At 47.1% G+C, this 21,316-nt stretch overlaps 1 protein-coding gene across 1 annotated transcript in view; it reads left to right on the top strand.

Moving 5' to 3' along the window:
* The window catches only part of CSMD2 (CUB and Sushi multiple domains 2), a 287,646-nt gene that overhangs the window by 168,879 nt on the left and 97,451 nt on the right, over positions 1-21,316 (top strand). Inside the window, exons 14-20 of the mRNA XM_086626228.1 lie at positions 8,199-8,525; positions 10,752-10,946; positions 12,490-12,628; positions 13,318-13,505; positions 13,897-14,085; positions 14,317-14,433; positions 20,116-20,331. Coding sequence (XP_086482354.1) covers positions 8,199-8,525; positions 10,752-10,946; positions 12,490-12,628; positions 13,318-13,505; positions 13,897-14,085; positions 14,317-14,433; positions 20,116-20,331 — 1,371 coding nt within the window. The remainder of the gene's footprint in view (positions 1-8,198; positions 8,526-10,751; positions 10,947-12,489; positions 12,629-13,317; positions 13,506-13,896; positions 14,086-14,316; positions 14,434-20,115; positions 20,332-21,316) is intronic.

Below are 21,316 nucleotides of genomic sequence, written 5' to 3'. Positions count from 1 at the left end.
GTGTGTGTGTGTATGATGTATACATGTGTATGTTTACATGAGGGGCCGTCATTTGCCTTGTGCTGTTTCAGAGTACTTCTGGGCTCCTCCAGCCCCGTTACATCCATTGATCTGGTAGGGTCGTTGCGGGGGTCTTGGTGTTGCTCTGGTCTTGCTTTAGGATCTTGATGAGTTTCCAGGGACTTTTTGTTGTGTTATTGTGAACTCTTTGTACTGTAGACCCACTTGGAGCTGTAGTCGTGCATAATATTCCTCTAAACAGAGCAGAAGGTGTTTTCCAAAGCGCTTCCAATTGAAATTGTGTTAAATTGTCTTATCTTCTCTGGCTTCAGAGCAGGTGTTATGCTTTCTTCCCTTCGTGTTCACTTGAAAACTTCAACCAGAGCCCATTTCTCTGCACGGATTTGCTCACGCTCGCTGTGACCTGTGGGAACACTGGGAAGCAGTGGTACTGTTGCCCACTGGCACTGGAGATCTGGGCTGCCCAGTTGTGAACGGTGCACTGACCCTCTCAGACCAAACTGAGCACCAACGAAATCCCTCACGTTGGTGAGAGTTGTCTTTGAGTTGGCTCCATCAGGAGGTCAGCACAGCCCAGGATCCCCCGTCCTTCCACGCAGGTGGATGGCACTAATGTGATCGTCCTCTTTGGAAGCTTTATGACTTTGTGCATTTTTCCAGTCTTTTAAACATCTGATTTTCCTTAATACCAGTATAAAATCCCTCTTTTCCTTACTGCTAATTACTGCTTTTTTTTTGTTAATCCCATATGGGTCTATTATACCTGCTGAATAATCTTGGCTCCTCTTTGCAAAGAGTGCAGATTTTGGTTCCGAGCTGAGTGGCCAACCTGTTGTGTGCACTGTCTGCTGCAAACGTTCAGGATTAGCAGCTGGAAATGCAAAGTGCAAGAGATGCTTTCCCAGCAATGTACTGCTGAACAGAACCGTGTAATTTCATGTCACTTAACAAGTTTTTCATTTAGCTCTCAATTAAATTGTCAGTTGGTCGTTATTTTCTTTCTTTCTTTTTTTCTTTCTTCTCTCTCCTGCTTTTCCTGCCCACTATTCACAGCAACATTTGGAGCCTTCCCTGTGAAGAGTAATTTGGAGAAAAGTATGTCTCAAGTTCGCAGTGACAAAAGCATAGTTTGCCTTTTAAAAAATAATAGCTTTTTAACAGAGAGGGTAGTTAACCCTTGAAACAGTCTCTTGAAGGCAGTGATGGGTTCTCCATACCTAAACATTTATAAATTGAGATTGGATACTCCTTTCTGGAGATCTATAGGAAGCAGGAATTGTTTCATCGTCAGTATTAAGGAGGCGGACAGATAAGCTGGTCAGAATGATCTTTTGATGTCCAATAATTCTTTAATCAGAAATTCTAGATGATCTTTTTTGAAGGAATTAAGGGATTTTTTTCAATTTAATTGAGTTTTTTGACTTCTGTGCTGTAGCATAGGCTCTCATTCTCATTCTTCCTATGAAACCTGATCCATTGTGTGTTCCTCATATTATTTCTTTTAATCCCTTTTTCTTTTTGCACTGCTGATGGAACAGTTGAACTCAATGTTTCTCCCTCCAGCTGTAAACAGGTTTTCTTTTTCTAGCTAACATTGGACTTGTTTGTCTGCTTGCGGATGCATTTGCTTGTAGGGAACTTTGGAAGAAGCATAGAGATTCTGTTAATTTTTGTTTCCAAGCTGGTTTGCTGTGGGGGAGGTTTGGTGGGGTTTTTTTGAGTGATGCTTTTATGAAGCACACTGATACGATTTTCCTGACACTCTAATGATCTCTGCCAGACCAGTTGGGAAAGGGAACTGGTAGCTAACCTTAAACTACCAAAGCACATCAACTCTGACCTCGGCAAAGCAGCCGGCTGCGTCCTGGCTTTGTGCAGCTGAAAGTCTGCCAAGAAAAGGGCTCGTTCCCTGCTGAGGCCACTTCCAGGGCTTAGAGGGTTTCTGTACTTGTGTGACAGATGCGTGTCCTTCAGGACCCATTAACACCTTCTGCTTGCCCTTGATCTGGCTTGGGTGAGGAGCAGCAAATCAGTGGTGAAATGCTCCTTGTCTGAAGCCTCTTCCCCTGAGCCGTTGAGATCCCGTCTTTCTCTGGCAGTAGGGAAGCAAATTAAATGAAGGCAGGATTACCATGATCTCTATATACATGTGGGATTTGTAGCTTTTGTTAACAGCCTTGTTTCACGGTTGCAGCCATGTAAGACCGTTCCCTTCTTAATTTTAAGCAGAGCACTTTCCCTCAAAGCCCTTGTTCTGCATTGCAGCCCTAGTTTATCAAAGCACTGAGATTTAAATGTTTGCTTAAGTAGACATGCATGTTTAAGTGCTGTGCTGGGGAGGAATGCACTCAAGAACCTTCTTAATAACAGGGAATTGAGTTATTATTGTCCCCCATGAACTCCCAGGCATTTTTTTTTTGGTGTGACCTATATGGAAACTTTCCATTTCCCTTTCTGTGACTTTATCAGGGGGCTGCTAAACCAGTCCCTTCCGCTCTTCCTCGAAAGTTGTCTCAAGCTGCTCATTTTCCAGCTTGCCACTGGTCGATTGAGTTGCTAAGTTTCCCTTGATGTCTGTATCTAAGGAAAGCTGAGGTCCACCTGGGTCAAACAAGAGCCTGTTTTCTTCTGTTACTTAGTTCTGTCTAGCAATTGTAGAGCCAGAAGAAACAGCCTCCTGCTGTGAGCTGCTGCTCCACATGTTCTCTTGGTTTCTCTCTGGTTGTTAGGGGCTTGGGGTACTTGCCTGGTTCAGCAAGAAGGCTGCAGTGATAAAGCTGGAGGGTGTGAGACGGTTGTGGTGGCGACCCAGCAGCCGTGATGCCATCCTCAGCAGGGATGCTCCTGCAGAGAGAGCCTGCACGCAGGGAGGGCTGGAGGAGAGAACTTCACAGTGGTGTCAGGCCACGTCGCTGTGATGCAGCTCACCAGAGGTGCTCCCAGCTGCTCTCTCGGTGCTCATCAGGAGGATGGAGTTCATTAGGTTGTTTCCATGCTTGTTATTCTGCTGATTGAATCGGTTGAGCTGTTACCCTGATAGGGTTTCATGCTGCTATAAACGAGCTGTCCTGTGCCAAGGCATCTGTCCGTATTCCTGTCAGCAATTGCTCAGCGTGATGGGTTGCTTCTCTTTACAGGAGCCTAAATCTGAAATGACACTTACTGGTTTTACCAGGTGAGGAGGTTGTCTCTGTCCCCATCCCCTGCCTCTACATCTGGAAAACAGGAGTGTGGTGCGTGCTGTGTTGCTGTCCTCAGTCTGCTCTGTAGAGAAGTTCACTTACACCTGCCTTAGGTTACTTCATGATTCACATGTGGAGTTGGCGTTTGAGAAAGCTGCAATGGGACGTTTCCAGTTTGCAGGTGGAGTCGATGCGTGCAAGTTTATCTTTCAAGGCTCTTTCAGTTGCTCCCAGTGACCGGATTTTTCCACATGGGTGAACCTGCCCACACACCCTCTGCTGCACTTACCCCTGGGGTGCACCTTCCATCGCCCAGCTGCAGCTCTGTGCTGCAAGGTGCCCTGCCCTTCCTGGTGTTACTGCAGTCATCCTTGGTGTGCCCGGACCGCGGGACTGCGTGCAGAGTGGAGTCCAGCCCTGCTGCTGAATGAGCAGCTCCCAGGCTGCCGGAGACGAGCGCGGTGTGGCAGTGGGCAGACGGCTCCCGGCACTGCAGCGGAGGAAGGACACTGCTAAGTCATGAAGGAGCCAAACGAGAAAGGTGCATCACAAGATCACTAGGATGCTTTGGGTTTTTTGCCAAAAAAGCGACGATTAAACTTCCATCGTCTTGCGGACACCGCCACTGATTCCCCAGGGAGGGGGAGAGTTCCCTCAAGATAGACAGGGATGCACAGGAAAGGATCCTGTCTTCGTGCAGAAGCCTTGGAGCACCTCCTGAATGACAGATGGCTGCAGAAACCCTGGCAGACAGGCAGCCCAACGCTGTCCCAGTGGGGATCACAGCATCTTCCAGTAAGTTTAAGAAACTTATGTTATTCCTGGTAACCGACTCACTGCTCCTGTTTGGAGTGGGTAGAAATGAAACCTGCCTTGGTGGTGTAGCCCTCTTCCACATGCACAGAGGCTCCTGTATGGTCTATTTTAAGTTCACTGATGATGTTTTCCTCAGGATCTGGTACCCAAACCAGGTCTATTTTTCATTATTCTTAACACACCCGCTCTCCCGCCCCCGGTTAGCCGCACGCTGGCAGTGACAGCTTCTCCATCAGAGTGAGCTGGAGAGTTGGTAGCTCTGAAATACAAAAAAAGTTCTAATATTTGCTCTAGACTCCGTTCCCTCACCTCCTCCTTGCCCTGTTGGTGCCTCAGGGTTTTCAGGAGGAAAGCGCATTGTGATGCAGATGTGGTTGTTGAAACAGCAGATACAGAAAGTGGAAAATACAAAACGTAAAGCACTTTGCTTCGCAGCTTGAGCAGTGCCCTGAGCTTCCAGCACTGTTAGCTATTCGGGACGAGCGCTTCCCCGAGCGAGGCATGCCGGTTATTAACCAGGCTCCTGCTGAGGTCCTATTTTTCCAGTCCATCATCGAGCTATGCCTAGAGGAGGGATCTTCTTAAAAAGGAAAGGTAAGGCAGAAAATCCGTTACTGTCTTCAAGCTCTTTCCCAAGTGGTCAGAGTCTGTGGGAATGATACCTAAAAGCTGAGAGAGAAGTCAGGATTTTTTTTTTTTAATTGTTTCCATGGAGACTGAAATTATTACAGCGATTTTCTGCTTGGCTTTTCAGCTCCTGAACCTGGTGCCTTCCCTGTTCCTGGGCACTGCAGGTGTGCCCCCTCCCCGGGATCAGCCCTGGGCTCTCATGTGCGGATGAGCGGAGATGGAGTGTGTGGGCCACCAGCCATGCCCCGCAGAAGTGAGACCGTCTGGGAGGAGACAGCACCTTTTGAAGGCAGAAGAAGAGAGAAGCACGTTGTGCTTCGGCTGACCAGACAAATGCAGAAATAGCTTCTGGCTGAAAGCACAGAACCAAGTAGCTGTGCAGCAGTAGGCTCTTTCTTCACTGGTTTACTGCTCTAAATAAATGCAGAATCTTGGTAATGTTTGTGAAGACTTGAATAAATATCTTGTACTCACTTGTTAATGACATGGATCTCACTGGCTTTGTTTAGGTACTCTGTTTCTACTGAGTTTTGCTGTGATTTATTCTGCTGTATTTAATAAAGGGATTTTTCTTATTTGTAGTACTTGATCAGTATAATAATTATTGGCAAAGATCAGCATAGGCTTATAAATTTGAACCTATGCTATTCATGTAATGAAATGTCATCTCATAACATTTTAGAACGTCCATAATAAATAGTAATTCCAACCTCTCAGCTCAAGACCTCAGAGTCACGACTGTTCCTGGCTCCGGGATCGTGCCGGACAGGCTGCAGGCTGACTCCTCTCCCTGCTCACTCCTTGGAGGCACTTTGTTCCTGTCTTGGGTGCACAAACCACCATGAGACAGGTTGCGCTCAGCTGTCTTCCACCTTTCTTGGGTACCATCGTCTTCGTTCCGATAGCATGTCCCACTGTGTATTGTTAAACAGCTGCTGCCTTTATCCGAGTGTCTGGCAAAGCGCTTCCGAGAAAGCAGAGAGGCTGATGTGGATCCTGGTGTCAGCTCTGTCCCGTGCAGCCCCTGACCAAACACCCCCTTACAAGCTGAAGAAAAACCTCTCCTGCTTAAAAAGATAAAGAAAACCTTCACATCACAGACATCATGATTAATGAACCTTCTGGATCAGTTATTGCTTCCTGGGCTGGACGTGACCTTTTGGGAGGCGAAGCCAGGCTGCCCCTGTGCCAAGAGCTCGGATGTTGGTGCCCTGCCATGGCCTTGGGACATGGGTGCATGGGACAGTGGCCTTTCTCCTGCAGCCTGTGACTTGGCCGTCTCCTCCGCTTGTTATTTTACGGAAAATGGAAATTGTCATTTATTTCCCTGCAGCGGAGACTTTAGGTTTTCTTATCTGGTGCTTTTTAATCTGTCATTTTGTTTTATCTAGCAAAGGTTAATTTTATATTCTTCCCTCACTCTGCTTTTCTTTCTTCTGTCAGCAAGTTCTTTGTTGTTGTTATTTCCTGAAACGAGCCACCAGTGCTGAGCCGTAATAGCTGCGTTAGCAACTGTACCTCTGTTGCTGGCTGTGTGATACCGTAGGACCTGTATGAATTTGCCACTTTGGATTTAAAAATTTATAGGAGATACCCAGCTGCTGTGAGGGGCTCCTGTTGCTGAGATGTTTCTCTGAGTGTGAATGCCTTTATTTTCAATACTATTCCTAGGCAGATTATACCAAGCTTATGCTGTAGAATTCTTTGACAGCATCCCTTGATATTTCAGCAGCTAGTAGAGCACCATAATCCTGAGGATATTTTGCAGTTTGTTTTCTCTTTAATCTGTTCTCTTTGTTGCTGAGAGCAGGAAATAGATTGTGTAGCTCTTAGCCTTGATAACGTCAGGGTAACGTCCATCTTATTTGATCCGAAACCATTAAGCGTTGAAGGAAGACAGAGGGAAAATAACAGAGGGAGGGTGAGCATTGAACCAAATAATTGTGTAAATGCCAACCTAAGACCAGTCTCATCCTCTATGTGATGTCCTTTTGCTGGGAATTAGTGAGATGTATGTTCGAAGTAATGGATTTTTACCAAGGGTGATGGTGGGGAAAAAGATGAGTAAAGCATACATACATAAAATATAAAGCACATTGGGTAGGTACCACTTAAAAGGCAGCCTTGCTTTTTCAAATTAATGGACCTTGTCAGCTGAAATACAGTATATATTGAAAACCCTTGAGAGCTGAAGATTTTTTTTCATATGCACTCTTCCCCTCAACTTCATTTTAAGACTGATTTTAATTATTTTCTTGGGAACGGCAGTCTAATTTGATGCCTCTTTTTGGTCACACGCTAGCCCAGCAGAAGTCAGTGATTTATTTGTCATGGGAAGGGGAGCAGCCCCTCCACTTGGGCTGCAGGTCACAGTTGGCCAGCACTTGCTTTGGGTTGTCCCGAGCCCCTGGCACGTGGTGGAAACTTGGGAAGGTTCTTGAGCTGTTCCTTGCCTTGTGCAGTGAAGTCACTACTGAAACCAAACAGCAGCCTTCATTTTTCAGTGCTGAGATAAACAGCTGCCCAAGGAGATAGACAAAGGCCAATTGACTCACAGCTCTTTCTCAAAGGAGTTGGTGATTTATTGCTGTATCATACAAATATTTAATACAGGATGAGAACGGTTTCAATGTGAGGAGTTCGTCTAAATGCAGTGGGACTGCCTGGGTATGGTTACAGCTGTTGAGCATGGGTGAAAATGGCTTTTGGCAAACAAAAGTAAACTAAAAGTGCAGATTTTTGAGCAACTCTTGAAAAATCTGCGCTGCGCTCTGAAGCTCTATAAAGCTTCAGATAGAGGAGCCTGGGTCTGCGTGGGCTCAGGGCTGCGTGGATTCCTTACATCAGGATTTGCAGGTTGTGCCGAGTTGTTGGCCACCACAGAAGACATTAAGCAAGTTATCCTTAATAGCAGTGATGCTGTTTTTGTTTTGCACTCACTGCAGTCACGCATTTGTTCTTGTGTAGGTTTCCTCTCAGGGATATTTGCCCAGGGGAGGTGGTTGAGTCCCCATCCCTGGATGCGTTTAAGAATAGGGTGGATGAACTACTTAGGGATATGGTTTAACGGGGATTAGGGATGGTTGGACTCGATGATCTCTAAGGTCCTTTCCAACCTAGAAATCTATGAATGAATATGCAGGAGAATTCACCTGCAAAATACCCAGTCCCCACCTGGCTGGTGACATGTTCTTCGTGCAGTAGAAGCAGCCCGTGCTCCGCTGTGCGTGGCACAAAGCCGACACAGACGTGAGGAAGCACGTTGTGGAGCAAAGGGGCACCACTGTGCCAGGCTGGAAAATTACAAATCCACCCAAACCAGGCGTGGAGACTGCTTTGAAGCCACTTCTCCCCCATGCAAATAAATCACTGACATCCAGCAGTGAATGGAGCACTGAGCCCTTCTTTTCTTTAATTGTCTCTGAGAGGCGAAGCAGTTGGGAATTTGCAGGAATCACCCAGCTCAAAGGATAAAGGGGAGGGGGAAGCATGGCAGAGCAGCGTGTAGGAGCACCGTGCTGCGTGATTGATGGTGATTTCTTATTGCAGTTTCCTGCTTTTTCAACTTCACCACCCCATCTGGGATTGTGCTGTCACCAAATTACCCTGAAGAATACGGAAGCAGCTTGCACTGTGTTTGGTTAATCATAGCTAAACCTGAGAGCCGAATTCACTTGGCTTTCAATGATTTTGATGTGGAGCCTCAGTTTGATTTCCTAGCCGTGAAGGATGGTGGGACTGCCGAGTCTCCGGTGCTGGGGACCTTCTCAGGAAACCAGATCCCCTCCTCTCTGACCAGCAGCGGTCACGTAGCCAGGCTGGAGTTCCAGACCGACCACTCCATGGAGAAGAGAGGCTTCAACATAACCTTCACCAGTAAGTGCTCCGTTCTTGCTTCTGGTTTTCATTTCAAGCTCTGAATTCTTGTTGGGGATTAACAGGCAAGAGTTTGATCTCACTAAAACTATTGCAAATGCAGAGTAAGTCTGAAACCTGAAGATTACTTCAGATTGGCAGTCGGGTGATCGAGGATTGGTTTCAAGCTTAGAGCTGGTGGCACAAGTTCTTTCTGGTGGTGAAGTTTAAATGTTGTCCAGTGGTGAAAGAAGCAGTTTGGCCCTGGATTATCTGTCCACGGAGGAGCCAGGGCTTCTCTTCTCCCTTCAGCTTGCTGCGTTACGTGGGCTCTCTGCTCTCCCCCTCTGTGCCTCCCTTCTGCTCACTGGGGTGAGACGATAGACGCTGCTTTGTGGACGGCTCGATGCAGATCAGGAAGAGCCAGTGGAACTCAGATGGTTGTGTTCATCAGTCGGTGCTGTCATCACATGCTGACACCTGAAAGCATGCAGGACTCTGAAGATAAAGGAAAACTTGTAGCAATGTCTTACGATATAAAGCATTGAAACTTGTACAGATGTATTTGGCTTCATGTAAGTCCAGTCTTCAAATCTCAAATGAATGCTACGGTAATTTTATCCTCGTATTGTCCTATAATTTTCTAAAGAGCATTATTAAACCTATCCAGCAGAACTGATAAATGACTTTGTTATAATAGCCTTTAGTGGCACAGCTAAATTAATAGCCTTTCTAGCTATGATTGCAAATCCTCTATTTAAAAAATAAAAATCAGAGGTCTTAAGAAATCATTTGCCACACTACAGCAGGCTGAAGGCTCATCAGATGAAGTAGTACCACACAGCCAGGATCGAGTCCTAGACCGTGTAAGTAGGGAGACACCTCGTCCAGAAGCACTGGCGGTGCCCTCCAGTGCATATCTCCAGCGCATCGCATACCCGTGTTGGGAGCTGTGGCTGTCCCCTCTATGAAGATGTTTTTTAAGCAAATTTTTCATTGTTGTAAATTACTCTTAAGTACACGTGGGTTAATCTGTTCTGACTACTTGAGCTGCCGAAAGGGAGCTCCTGAGCCTTTCTCAGAGACCTTGCCATCCTTCCCTTCAGCGTAGGTATGAGACAGGAGACAACGTAGTGCTGCAAGGGATGGGTACAGGAGCACAAGGGACAGGTTCAGCCTGTGTTTTCCCCTTCAGTGGTGTATGGAACAAGATATTATAAAAGCAGCGATGCTCTGTAGGAAATCCAGAACTCCATCTGAATTTGGTCAAGTGCACGAAAGATACTAAGAGCATGTGTGTGTAATTAACCTGGAGGCTTTAATCTTTCATACGCTGCTCATCTCTGAAGACCACCTCCCAGCGTATGAAGGTATAGTACATAATTATGCACTTCATAGGGAGCTAAGGCTATAGACTGGCTTTCTAATTGGTTGGCTGGCCTAGTTTTTAGCTGCTGGAAAAGGGCAGGGCTTTAAACAGAGCTGTGTGTCCGTGCAGTTCTGTAGGCAACTTTGCAACACCTAGAAAGGTAATTGCTGCCTGTCCTTCGTTTTAGCCTAGTGACGATGACGAGCAAGGTTGGGGACTACATGGCAGTCAATCACAGAACATGCTGAGACACCCCTTGCTTTTAACCACAGGGCATTAAAACTTTCACTTTTTCTTATTAATGACTAACTTCTCTCCCTTCTATGCGGATGCATGCATGGTGGTATTTTTAGACTTTCAAATAATCTTTCTCTATTTTGGGTATTTGTACATGTGAGAGATTTCTGAGATGATAATTGAGGTCTGCAGGCTCTTTTCTGGCCCCTGTGTCTTAGCACCTCTTGGATGCAAATGGTTTTAGTCTCATCCTTCCTCTCTGGGTTTGCAAATGAAGGCTTGCAGTAGAGACAGGGAACGGAAAAATCTAAGTGACTTCAACTGGACGAAAAGTTGAACAGTGCAAAGAAATACTTGGGTGACTTAGCAGTTTAGAGAAGAGGTGGTGACATGATTTCTGCCACAGACTGACTTGTCCATGTGGAACACAGTAGCTTTGCTGGGCCAAGTTCAAGTCTGTGCTATTTGGCCTCCTCTGCGAGGAAGGTTTGCTGTGCAGGGGCAAGATCCACTGCTGTCGTCACCGTAGGAAAGATGTGAAATTATTGTTTAATTTCTGAGTTTGTAGCCCAGCACACTTTTTAATTGGACAGAGGTGAGGGAAACAAGGCACTGACTGTTCTCTTGTCTTTCCCTCTTAGCGTTCAGGCATAACGAGTGCCCTGACCCCGGCGTGCCTGTCAACGGAAAGCGGTTTGGCGACAGCCTCCAGCTCGGCAGCTCGGTGTCCTTCCTGTGCGACGAGGGCTTCATTAGGACCCACGGCTCGGAAACCATCACCTGCATCTTGAAGGAAGGAAACGTGGTCTGGAACAACGCCGTGCTCAGATGTGAAGGTATGTTTTATCCCCTTTCCTGCTAGTCTGTACATGCACCTGGAGAGAGAATGATCCCTTTGGTGTTTGCAGCCTTTCAGGAGAAAGGATAATAGCTCTGTCTGGCAGGGTCCTCGTCAGATAACCCATAGTGAAGGTTTATGGTGCTGACCTTGGGGGAGGCCTTTTGCCATTGTAGGCAGAGGCGTTTGTTGTTCAGATCTGAAGGACTATTGGACTTCGGTTCTAACCCTCAGCTGCTCAGTTATGGCCATGATTTTACATGGCTCTGGAAGGTGGTGTCTGCACAGATGATTTTGCTTAGGAGGAAGTGTCAGTCAAATAATCATGGAGCACTGAACTCAGTTTGTTTTCTAATTTTTTGTCAAATGAATGACAGGGATTGTTTCTGTTAGCTCAGTTCTTGTTACAACAGGTACTTTTGTAATAATAATAAAAGGTTTTGATTTACTGATGACTGAAACTAAAAAAAAAAAATGTTGGGAAAGAAAGAGACCTAAAAAAAGAAATTAAAGATGGATAGAAGTCCTGACAGGAAATGACGTAGCTTGGGAGCAGCAAGGAGCCTCTTGTTCAAAAATAGTTAGGATCCAGTTGAGATCAATTGACTTTCATCTAGTGTCCTTCAGATGAGCAGTGAAGGTTTTAGGCCCAGACTTAGATAGGTATATAAGGTTATATCAAGTGTGACCTCTTGTAGCCCTTGCCCAAAGCTCACACCACAGTTGCTCCTGGGTTGGTGCTTCAGGGTCTGCTTGGTCCATGAGGACTCAACTGGCAGTGGGTATCATGGGACAATGGGCTTGGGCAGCCTGTGGGAGCTCCCAAAGAGTGGAGTTGACAGTAATGTGGTCAAGCACCAGTGTCTTGACTCAGTGGGACATGAAGAAACACCTGGTGATGAATCCTGCAGAGTGCTGAGCAGGGAGAACACAAACTCACAGGAACAGGCACACTTTTCCATCCTGTTTGGTTTTTTTAGAGGACAATATGTTGCAGTTATTTAGGGCTATAGGATTTTGTACCTCTGGTCCATCAGATCTGGTGTCCTTTTTCTAGAAACAATAATAACGTGTCTTCAGCTTCTGCTGATGGCACACGGGACCACATTGTGGAATAAATGCCACAGTCTTGTGGTGTCCCTTGCAGTAGAAAAGACATGACTCAGTTACCACAGATATGAAAGATTTTCTGGCACCTGCAGCTACTGAAATGCAAACTGACCTTGCAGTTTTCTCAGGTTTTATATCTAATATTATTATACCCTGTCCCCTTAGAGCTGCTGCACAAGGTCAGGCTGCTGACTCCTACGGATACAGGAGCAGGCTGGTATGTCTTCGGTTTAAGCTGAAAAAGCAATTTCTTACCAGCCAGTGGTTGTTATTTCATCTGGTTCTGATTCTTTTTAACCCATGAGAAACAATAACACATGAAAGCTGTTGCCTGGCAGGACAATACTGCCTGGCAGGGAGGGGTACATCCGAACGTCCTACAGCTTCCATGATGCTCTTCCCCCAAATCGTGTCGTTTTCTCTGTCCCCAGCGCCGTGCGGGGGGCACCTGACGTCACCCAGCGGAACCATCCTGTCCCCGGGCTGGCCCGGCTTCTACAAGGACTCCCTGAGCTGCGCGTGGGTCATCGAGGCGCAGCCGGGCTACCCCATCAAGATCACCTTTGACAGGTGCTCGCCACGGACTTCTCAAAAGTTTCCTCTTTGCGGTTGTTTTTGGTGGTTCCAGCAGTTGTGGCCACCTCCCAAGCAAAAGGGAGTGAACTGCTCAGCGGTGTTTGGCACTGAGGTTCTCTCTCTTTTCTCTCTTTTTTTATTTGAATTAACTCCTGACAAGACATTAAAACGCACCTGACATTCAAGAAGAAAAGGTGGAAAATGGTGATTTTTCCCATCTTGTTTTGCCTGGCCGCTGTTGATTTGCAGTGCTGTTTTAGACCCGTGTAGGACACGTTTTTGGAGGCTGAGCTCCCACGTGCTCAGCGTGCCGGGGGGAGGCAGCAGTGGGGATCTGGCCCCTTGACTTACCCTGGATTTCACTGTTTGGGGAGGGCTGTGCTTTCCCCAGCGTGGCTCCGTGTGTCCGAGGGGTGGTTGTTCGTGCAGCATAAGGTGCTTGTTGCTGCACAGAGTGTTTGGTGTCAGCAGATGAAGCAGGTGAAGGATCAGAAAGAAACCAAAATGTGTAGGAGGGGAACGACGTGTTCCCAGTAAGATGCTCAGCCAGCCCAAGGTCAGGATGGACCCACGTATCGCCCCGTGGGCTGTGCTGCCTTCTAGTCATTAGAGCACATTCAGGGCTGCGATAAAGGAAAATCAGCCCTGCTGGTTTTCCACAGACGTGTTCTTGCCTCTTTCAGATTTAAGACCGAGGTGAATTATGACACCCTGGAAGTGCGAGATGGCCGGTCCTATTCTTCCCCGTTGATAGGTGTCTATGATGGGACTCAGGTGCCCCAGTTCCTCATCAGCACCAGCAACTACCTCTACCTCCTCTTCACCACTGACAAAAGCCACTCTGACATAGGCTTTCAGATCCGATACGAGAGTAAGTGCGAGTTATCCGTGTAATTACGCGCTCTCCAGCAGCACAATGGACTCAATCAGAGGCCCCTTGGGCTCGCTCATCCCCTTTGCCAGCAGTAGCACTCTTACAGTGATGGGAGAACGTGCAACTACTGCCAGTGAAGGAGCAGTTTCTGCTTTTTGGCCGTCTGGGTTGTTCAGAGATTTTTCTATTTTAGCATCTACAGCATATTATTGATTTTAGGAGGCAGAGTCGAGTTCTGCTGTTTCATCCTCGTACTTTGGGGATGGTCAGTAAGACTTGGGATGAGCTCGTAGGAGGAGTTGCACGTTCCCCCGGGCTAATGGGTGCCCCTTGCAGCCAGCTCTGCCACCGCTGGGTGCTCTGACATGGGTGGGTTTGTTTCCTACAGCTGTGAAGCTCCAGTCAGACCACTGCTTGGATCCGGGCATCCCCGTGAACGGCCAGCGCCACGGGAACGACTTCTACGTGGGAGCTCTGGTGACGTTCAGCTGCGATTCGGGCTACACCCTGAGTGACAGCGAAGCCCTGGAGTGCGAGCCCAACTTCCAGTGGAGCCGGCCGCTGCCCAGCTGTGAGGGTAAGGAGCGCAGAAGGTGACATCTGCAGGAGGTGGCCAACGCTTCATCGCAGATCTGCTGCAAAAGCAAAGCACCAGTTGTGAAGTTCACAGTGACGTTTGCTCTGTGTGTTTTGTTTGATTCTGATGGATTGGGCTTGGTTTTGACATTGAGAACTGATATTCTTCCAGCTGACAATGGGGTTTGAATTATTTAATTCTTTCTTTTTTTTTTTTTTTTCCTTTTTTTAGCTCTGTGTGGAGGTTACATTCATGGTTCCAGTGGTACCATCTTATCCCCAGGCTTCCCTGACTTTTATCCAAATAACTTGAACTGCACATGGACAATAGAAACATCACACGGAAAAGGTGAGAAACCTTTAGCTTAGAGTGGTTTTAGAGACGGGCTGGAGGACAGTGGTCAGTGGGAGACAAGCGCTCCCTGCATAAACCAAGAGCTTGTCTCTCTCTGTAATGGTGGGGTACCCGTGTGCTTGGCCAGTTGCCATTCTTGCCACCACCCAAACAGTGTCTCTGAACAAGATGCAGAGGTTTTTGCTGTCACATCTCTTAATCCTTTTGAAGTGGAGAGGATTAAGAGGGAAAGAAGGTCCCATATCAAACCCTCAGACTGGAGAGCCTGGGCTGGACGTTCTCTTCGGTTTCAGACCTTTGTGGCAGTGTCCTCTGGAAAGACAGCTGGGAGCTGGATACCTGGCACTGCTGGTAGTGCCACGCAGAGGAAAGGGGAGCTGCCACTGACACTGCTGCAGTGATGTTTGGTACTCAACAGTACTTCTCAGCCTTGTTTTCCTTTGTAGTGCTGCATCACTATATGACGTTTTACAGATGGAGAAGTGAAAGCACGTAGTAAGTCGTTTCCAGACACAGGACAGAACCCAGCTCTGTCCTCCTTCTGCAGCTCTCATTTCCCCACTCGCTGGGAGGAGAGGCGTAGAGGCAAAGTGCAGATCTATTCAGTGCAATCTCCTGTGCAGCACAGGCCAATCTTTTGTCTTGGAGGAAAATTTCAAGAAAATGCATCGTTGATGATTACAGAGCAAGTTTTATGTACAAGGGAGGGAGGTAATTTCTCCTGATCCAGCCAGTATCTGCCTGGGGTAAGCACAAAGGGTATAAACCCTTTACGTAACTTTATGTGCTCTTATATAACCGTCTCGTCGTACTGGATATCAGCGCGACGGGAGCTATCATGAGCCAATTTTGCAAATACCATTTGTATTACAGCAAATAAACTTGTCAATGAGCAGCACAGTGCATTAAGGGAACCATCACATGCTGTGAAAAGTATTCTGTTGAGTAGCAGCAATCCACTCTTCATTAATCCGCTCTGCCTTGGGTTCAGCTCTCCGATGAGACGCGGCATTATCCCGTAGCTAAGCACGGCGCAGCAAACTGATGCTCTTTTATATGAGAAAGTGCAACTCTGGTGGCCTCTCTGCTTTTATGCCAACATCAGAAGACAGTCTTCTGACCAAGCTAAGCAAAGCTTGAAAAAACACGGTACATTTTCAAATAGTGGAGCTATGTCTACACAAGTCCAGGGGCTTTTTGTCCCTTGTCCTGTAAAAGAACCTGCTGTGGCCAATTTAGTAGTACAGGAAGCGGCACGTCCCTTAGAGCGGTTCAGTGTGATGCTGTTCTGGATCATCCAAAGAATTCAGCCCTGGACCATGTTTATCACACTAGGAGAAGCTGGATATTGAGCTCTTTGGAAATCTGGTCCTAGCTTGAGCAGTCTGAAGCCTGTGAGCTGCTTTGGAAAGTCTAGCCTTGGCTGCAGGTAATGAATATTAGAAAATCAAACGGTGAACTGCTCTGTAAATCCAGCTGGTTGTAGTGAAAATTGATAGGTCTCCGGGCCTTTGACAAGAGTTTCAGCTGCTCTTAGCTATTGGGTTGTGCTCGAAAGGTGAGGGTAACATTCTAAAAAAAGAAGTTGAGTGTTTAAAGTGAGAGACTCCTCTATACCAATGAAAGGAGCATGTTCATATTGTGTTTTGTGTGATATTTTCACCCCTTTCCTTACTCACTGCTGGTATCCTTCCCTCGAGGTTGTCCTCCAGGAGCTCGTTAGGAATGAACTGGAGCGCGGGGTGGGATCCCCCTCCTTGTGCAGGTGCCCTTCTGCCAGGCTCCGTCCTGCGGCTGCCGTGCTTCGCCCCTGGGCAGAACCACCCTTCGTGCACTCGTGGAGCTTTCTGGGTGAGGAAAGCTTCACCCGGGGAGCTGCTCGGATGCAGGAAACCTCCAAATCCAGTTAGAGGTTAGAGCAAGAGGAGAAGGGTAGACAGAGGATGTTGTGCAGTTATAATAAGCTCCACGGGGCCAAGTTATGTGTCAGGAAAACCTCTCCTTCCCTGTCCCTGTGGTTCAGGTGAGTTGTTTATTTACTGGTGCAATGAAATGAGGAGACAAACAGGGAAAGACATCCTTCTCTCTACTGGAAGATGTTGAAACATGTTTAGATGCTGGGCTGTGTCGGTGGGAGCGTGCATACACATACATGCTCCTATGTACACATCCGTTATCTTGCAGCAATATTTTGTCTTTCCTAGCAATCTATTTTCCCGGCTGTCGCTGTGTTAAACTGCTGGGGAATGCATTGCAACAAGCTTCTCCCAGCTCTTTTCATCATTCCTGCAACGTTTTCTCCTCGTTCTTCAGTAAAGAGCAGTGGAACAGGGTGATCCTGAGTCAGAGCAGTAGCCACTGAAATGGAATTAATTTAGTCCTTGGAGAACAGAGCAGCCTTTAAAAAACCAAAAGCATAGCTGAACCCCGTTCCCAGCTAACCCCATCAGCAGCGTGCGTGCAGCGCCGAGCCTGCTCTCCGTGCCTCGTCCTTGTCCTTCAGCTCCCTCTTGGTGCAGACCACTGGGTGAATCGGTGGTCACTGGGTAAACTGGTGCTTGTTAAACCCAGCAGCTGTAACAATCCTGCTGCGAGCAGGACTAAGAAGCAGGGGATATATTTGCATGACTGAGATGTTTGCCGTTGTTCCCAATTTTCTAGTTTTAAGTTTCCCACGTCCGCTTACTACTAATACCTTCTACTTGGGCTTGCAGCGCTGCTGCTGTCCCAGGCTTGGAAAGTCTTTCAGTTCCCAGAAAACAGAGTTCAGGGCTTGTACCTCCCTGCCCGTGGCACCGTTCTCTGCCACGCCAGTGACCGAGCAGGGATGGTTTGGATCGTAAAAGCTGATCTCGAGTTATTTGCTCGCAGATCTTTACGAACATCTCGCACGTGGCCAGCACACGAGTTCCCAAATTGAAACAAGTTGGTCGTTATAGTAGTTATTTTTATGTGACTGCAGGCGCTGATTTACTTTATGGACTCATGAGCTGTACAATTTGAGTTTAAAAGCAGCTTAATTTTAAAGGTATTTAAACGTTTAAAGAGAGACTATTATTTTTAATCGGAGAACTTCAAAGTGATTTCTTTTCCCTATAATTTCTTTTGTTGTTTCTTTTACAGGGAGTGGAAGTAAAAAAACAACCAACCACCTGCATTTGCAGAGAAATTTTGTTCCACAGTAAATTTCAGGCCAGAGCAAAGGTTTAATCAGAGTCGCAAATCCTTTAAAATGAGTTTGTAATTAGCCCTTATTGCTACAGTTGCACAACCCTTAAACGGGCTCTGCTGCTGGAGAGGCCTCGTGCCCTGTGATTAGAGTCGTTATCTTAAAAGAGCTGGAGTCAGGGGCTGTCCTCCTGCTTCTGGGGACTGAATTGTCCTTGTGTTTCTCTGGTGGTGCGTTGATTTTGGTAGAGTGATGATGTTTCTGTTGCTTAGTTTGGGTTTTGTAAAGGCAAGTGTATAAATTTACTGTCAGTCGATGAGCAGGGAAAACTGAAGACATGTTGTATTCACTGTGTCTCACCAAGTTTCCAGGCCAAAGAGGTCATATCTGTTTTCAATCGACTCTACTGCTGGTAAGAACAGTTAAACATTTGGGAACTGTTAGACGTTTCCTACCTTGGTGGAGATCTGCGGGGCGAGCAGTGGACCTAAAATTTTTCTGCCAGGCTCCATATAATACTTACCTGGATGTAAGAAAGGAAATGTCAAAGTTAAGACCCCTTTTGGTCATCACTCAGCAGTGAGTCACACAAATACTCCTGCCTGGGACACGGAAGGTTAGCGAGGTGCTGTGAGCTGCCTGGCAGGAGTGGAGATGGGCAGAGAACGGGGCAGCCGAGATGACCCTGCGAGCCCTGCGCCTTCCCAGTCCAACAATTGCCATGGGAAAAAGCTTTGGATTGGTTACCAACCTCTCTGTCCTTCATTTCTTGGAAGGAAACTGCTTGCATGTAACCAGTAAACCTTCAAAAAGAAATTGGGTAGACGTAGGGATAAATGGAATATTCAGAGTTATAATTTGATGCTGCTAAAAAACTGTTGGGATGGATATTAAATCTCATGCTCCAGAGCTTTAATCAATCTCTAAGTGGGTCTCATCCTGCTCTCCAGAAGTTAATAGGGAATGGGGAGCAAGGAGGAGATTATTGCTCTGATCTTTATTTACAGGTTTCCTGTGCTTGCTTTTGAAGCAGCCGATGCTGTGCTTTGGCAGAGGTGGGATGCAGAGCAAGACGGCCCCGGGGTCTCCCCGAGCTGGCAGTCTTGGTGGTGTTAATCGTCGGCTCAAATGAAATGATGTGGTCGTGCCACTGGGCTTTTTTTATGGCCAGGCATGGCTTTAGCGTGCTGACTTTGTGTGGCGGTGATGCGAGAGGGTTGCCGATACCAGACCCTGCCTTGCTTTGCTATCTGAAAGCTGTCACTGCCATTTTTTGTTTTTCAAAGGTGGAATGATTTTCCAGAGAATAAGTGTTTCTAATTGCGTTTGAATTCCAGCGTGAAAAATCACCTCGCAGGAGGCTTTCACAAAAGCCTGAGGTACTTTCTGTTTTGTGTCTGTGGGTGTGAAGGATGCTCCAAGTAATCCATTACTCCTTCCTTGTGCGTTTACAAATGCAGCAAGGTCACAGCCCTCTCCCCAAAATGTTTCAAATTGTTGAAATTGAATTTGGAAGAAGTGACAAAATAGTTTTCCTGTGTTTGTCCTTTTTTTTTTCTGTAGCTGGATCTGTTGTGATTTTTTTATTTTTGTCAGTATAATGTGGATAAAAGTGTTGGATTCTCTTCGCTTCTAAGATGTGCTACAGCTGGCAAGACCCGGACCAACCAGCCTGACTCTGCGTGCCGTGCCGAAATCCACAATAGCTGCACATGAGCTTCCCACTCTGAAGCCTGGGAGGGGAGAGCAGGTCCTGGGAATGGGTCAGAGCAGGGAAGGGGCAACAGCAGCCCCGTCTCGGACAGGGTAGGGCCCTGGGGCACTGCTGGGAGGGAGCGTGGCTGCGTGACACAGCCCTTGCTTGGGACATGGACGTGAATCACAAGCCGTGCGTGGCTGAGGAAGGGGGTTTGTCCATCTGTGATCTCTCCTGTTGCACCCCAGCCTCTGGGACGGCGTTGGGTCCCATCACGGGAGGTCCCTGCAGTCGCGCTGCTGGTACGTCGTGTTGTGGAACAGGCTCCGACCTGATGCTTGGCTTAAGTCCTGTTTTTCTGGGTATGAATTCCTGAACGTAACTTGGAATGAACATAACTTGGTTTTGTTTTCAAGCCCTCACAGCTACAGCTTTGCTGCTCATCTAAAGGTCAACACTTTTAAAATACAGCACTCCTCTGAGCTGCCAGGCTCAGTCCTTTCTGCTGATGATCCGTCCCTCGAGCGAGGCCGTGTCGTCTCTGTTCCCGTGTTACAAAGGGACAGGGATCGAAGATCTGAGCTGCCTTTCTCTGTTCTGGGCCTTGTACCATACCTTTGGTTTCCTTTTTTCATCTATTTCATTTCTTTTCAGTGTGCTTTTTCTTCTCAGTTGGGTTGCTGTTTACTGGGAAACAGGCAATCGATACTGGTGTCATCTCGGGGAGGGAAGAAGGGCTTTGGCTCTGGGGTGCAGGGGAGCCGTGTGAATGCTGCTGGCTGAAGCCACCTCTGCTTTTCCTCCCTCGCAGGTGTGTTCTTCACCTTCCATACCTTTCACCTGGAGAATGGCCACGACTACCTCCTCATCACTGAAAACACCAGCTTTGCTCAGCCCCTGAAGCAGCTGACGGGCTCTCGGCTCCCGGCCCCGCTCAGCGCAGGGCTCTTCGGAAACTTCTCGGCTCAAATTCGCTTCATCTCGGACTTCTCCATGTCCTATGAGGGTTTCAACATCACCTTCTCAGGTGAGAACAGGAGTGGACAAAGACTTCCAGAAAGGTTCCAATTCATAGAGTCATAGAATCACAGACTGGTTTGGGTTGGAAGGGACCTCAAAGATCATCTAGTTCCAACCCCCCTGCCATGGGCAGGGACACCCTCCACTACACCAGGTTGCCCAAAGCCTCATCCAACCTGGCCTTGAACACCTCCAGGAATGGGGCATCCACAACTTCTCTGGGCAGCCTGTTCCCGTAGCTCACCACCCTCAATGTAAAGAATTTCTTTCTTATATCTAACCTAAATCTGCCCTCTTTCAGTTTAAATTCACTTTCGCTTTGATAGGAGGGAAAAATGGCTTTTTGCAAAGTACAAGCCTTTTTTTTTTTTTTAAGGCAAAAAGCCATTTTTCCCTTCTATCAAAGCGAAAGTGAATTGGAAAATTACCTCTAATTATAACTATGACTTTCCATGTGCTTGAGGACTTATTTCCTTTCTTGGAAAATGGAAATGGGAGTCAGTTACACTTTTAGCTTCCTTTAGTACATACTTTGTACTTTGCAGGTCTGTTATTTTTCAAAAAATAACCCTCAAAACAGGTTTCTTTCAAAATGTGGTCAAAGATGAATGTTTGGCTATTAGCCATAAGGCTACATGACCTTTCATTTAGCAGCAGCTTAAATGTTCCCTCGCATTCCCCAAGCAGGATGCTGTGTTCATTCATTTTCAGGATTAGTAATGTAGAGGCAGCGGAAATCCCATCCGGATCAATTCATCTTCATTTGACTAAAGCAGAGGCAGAATGACAAATTTCCGTCGTGTTTTGTCACCACCGACGTCACTTTCTTGTTCGCCTGACAGCAGGGACAGAAAATGAGACCTTGTTGCATTTGGAGTTGGTTTAAATCAAGGTCCTTGGTGACACCCTGGGGGGTGCCTGCTGAGAGTGAACCCCACGCTGATCTTCGTGGCTCAAACAAGACCTGCATCTTGCGTGGATGCTTCACTGCA

This window comes from Tauraco erythrolophus, chromosome 24 (genome assembly GCF_009769465.1).
Source record: "Tauraco erythrolophus isolate bTauEry1 chromosome 24, bTauEry1.pri, whole genome shotgun sequence".
NCBI lineage: Eukaryota > Metazoa > Chordata > Aves > Musophagiformes > Musophagidae > Tauraco > Tauraco erythrolophus.
Note: the sequence above shows the minus strand (reverse complement) of the source record. Positions and strands in the feature narration are given on the sequence as shown.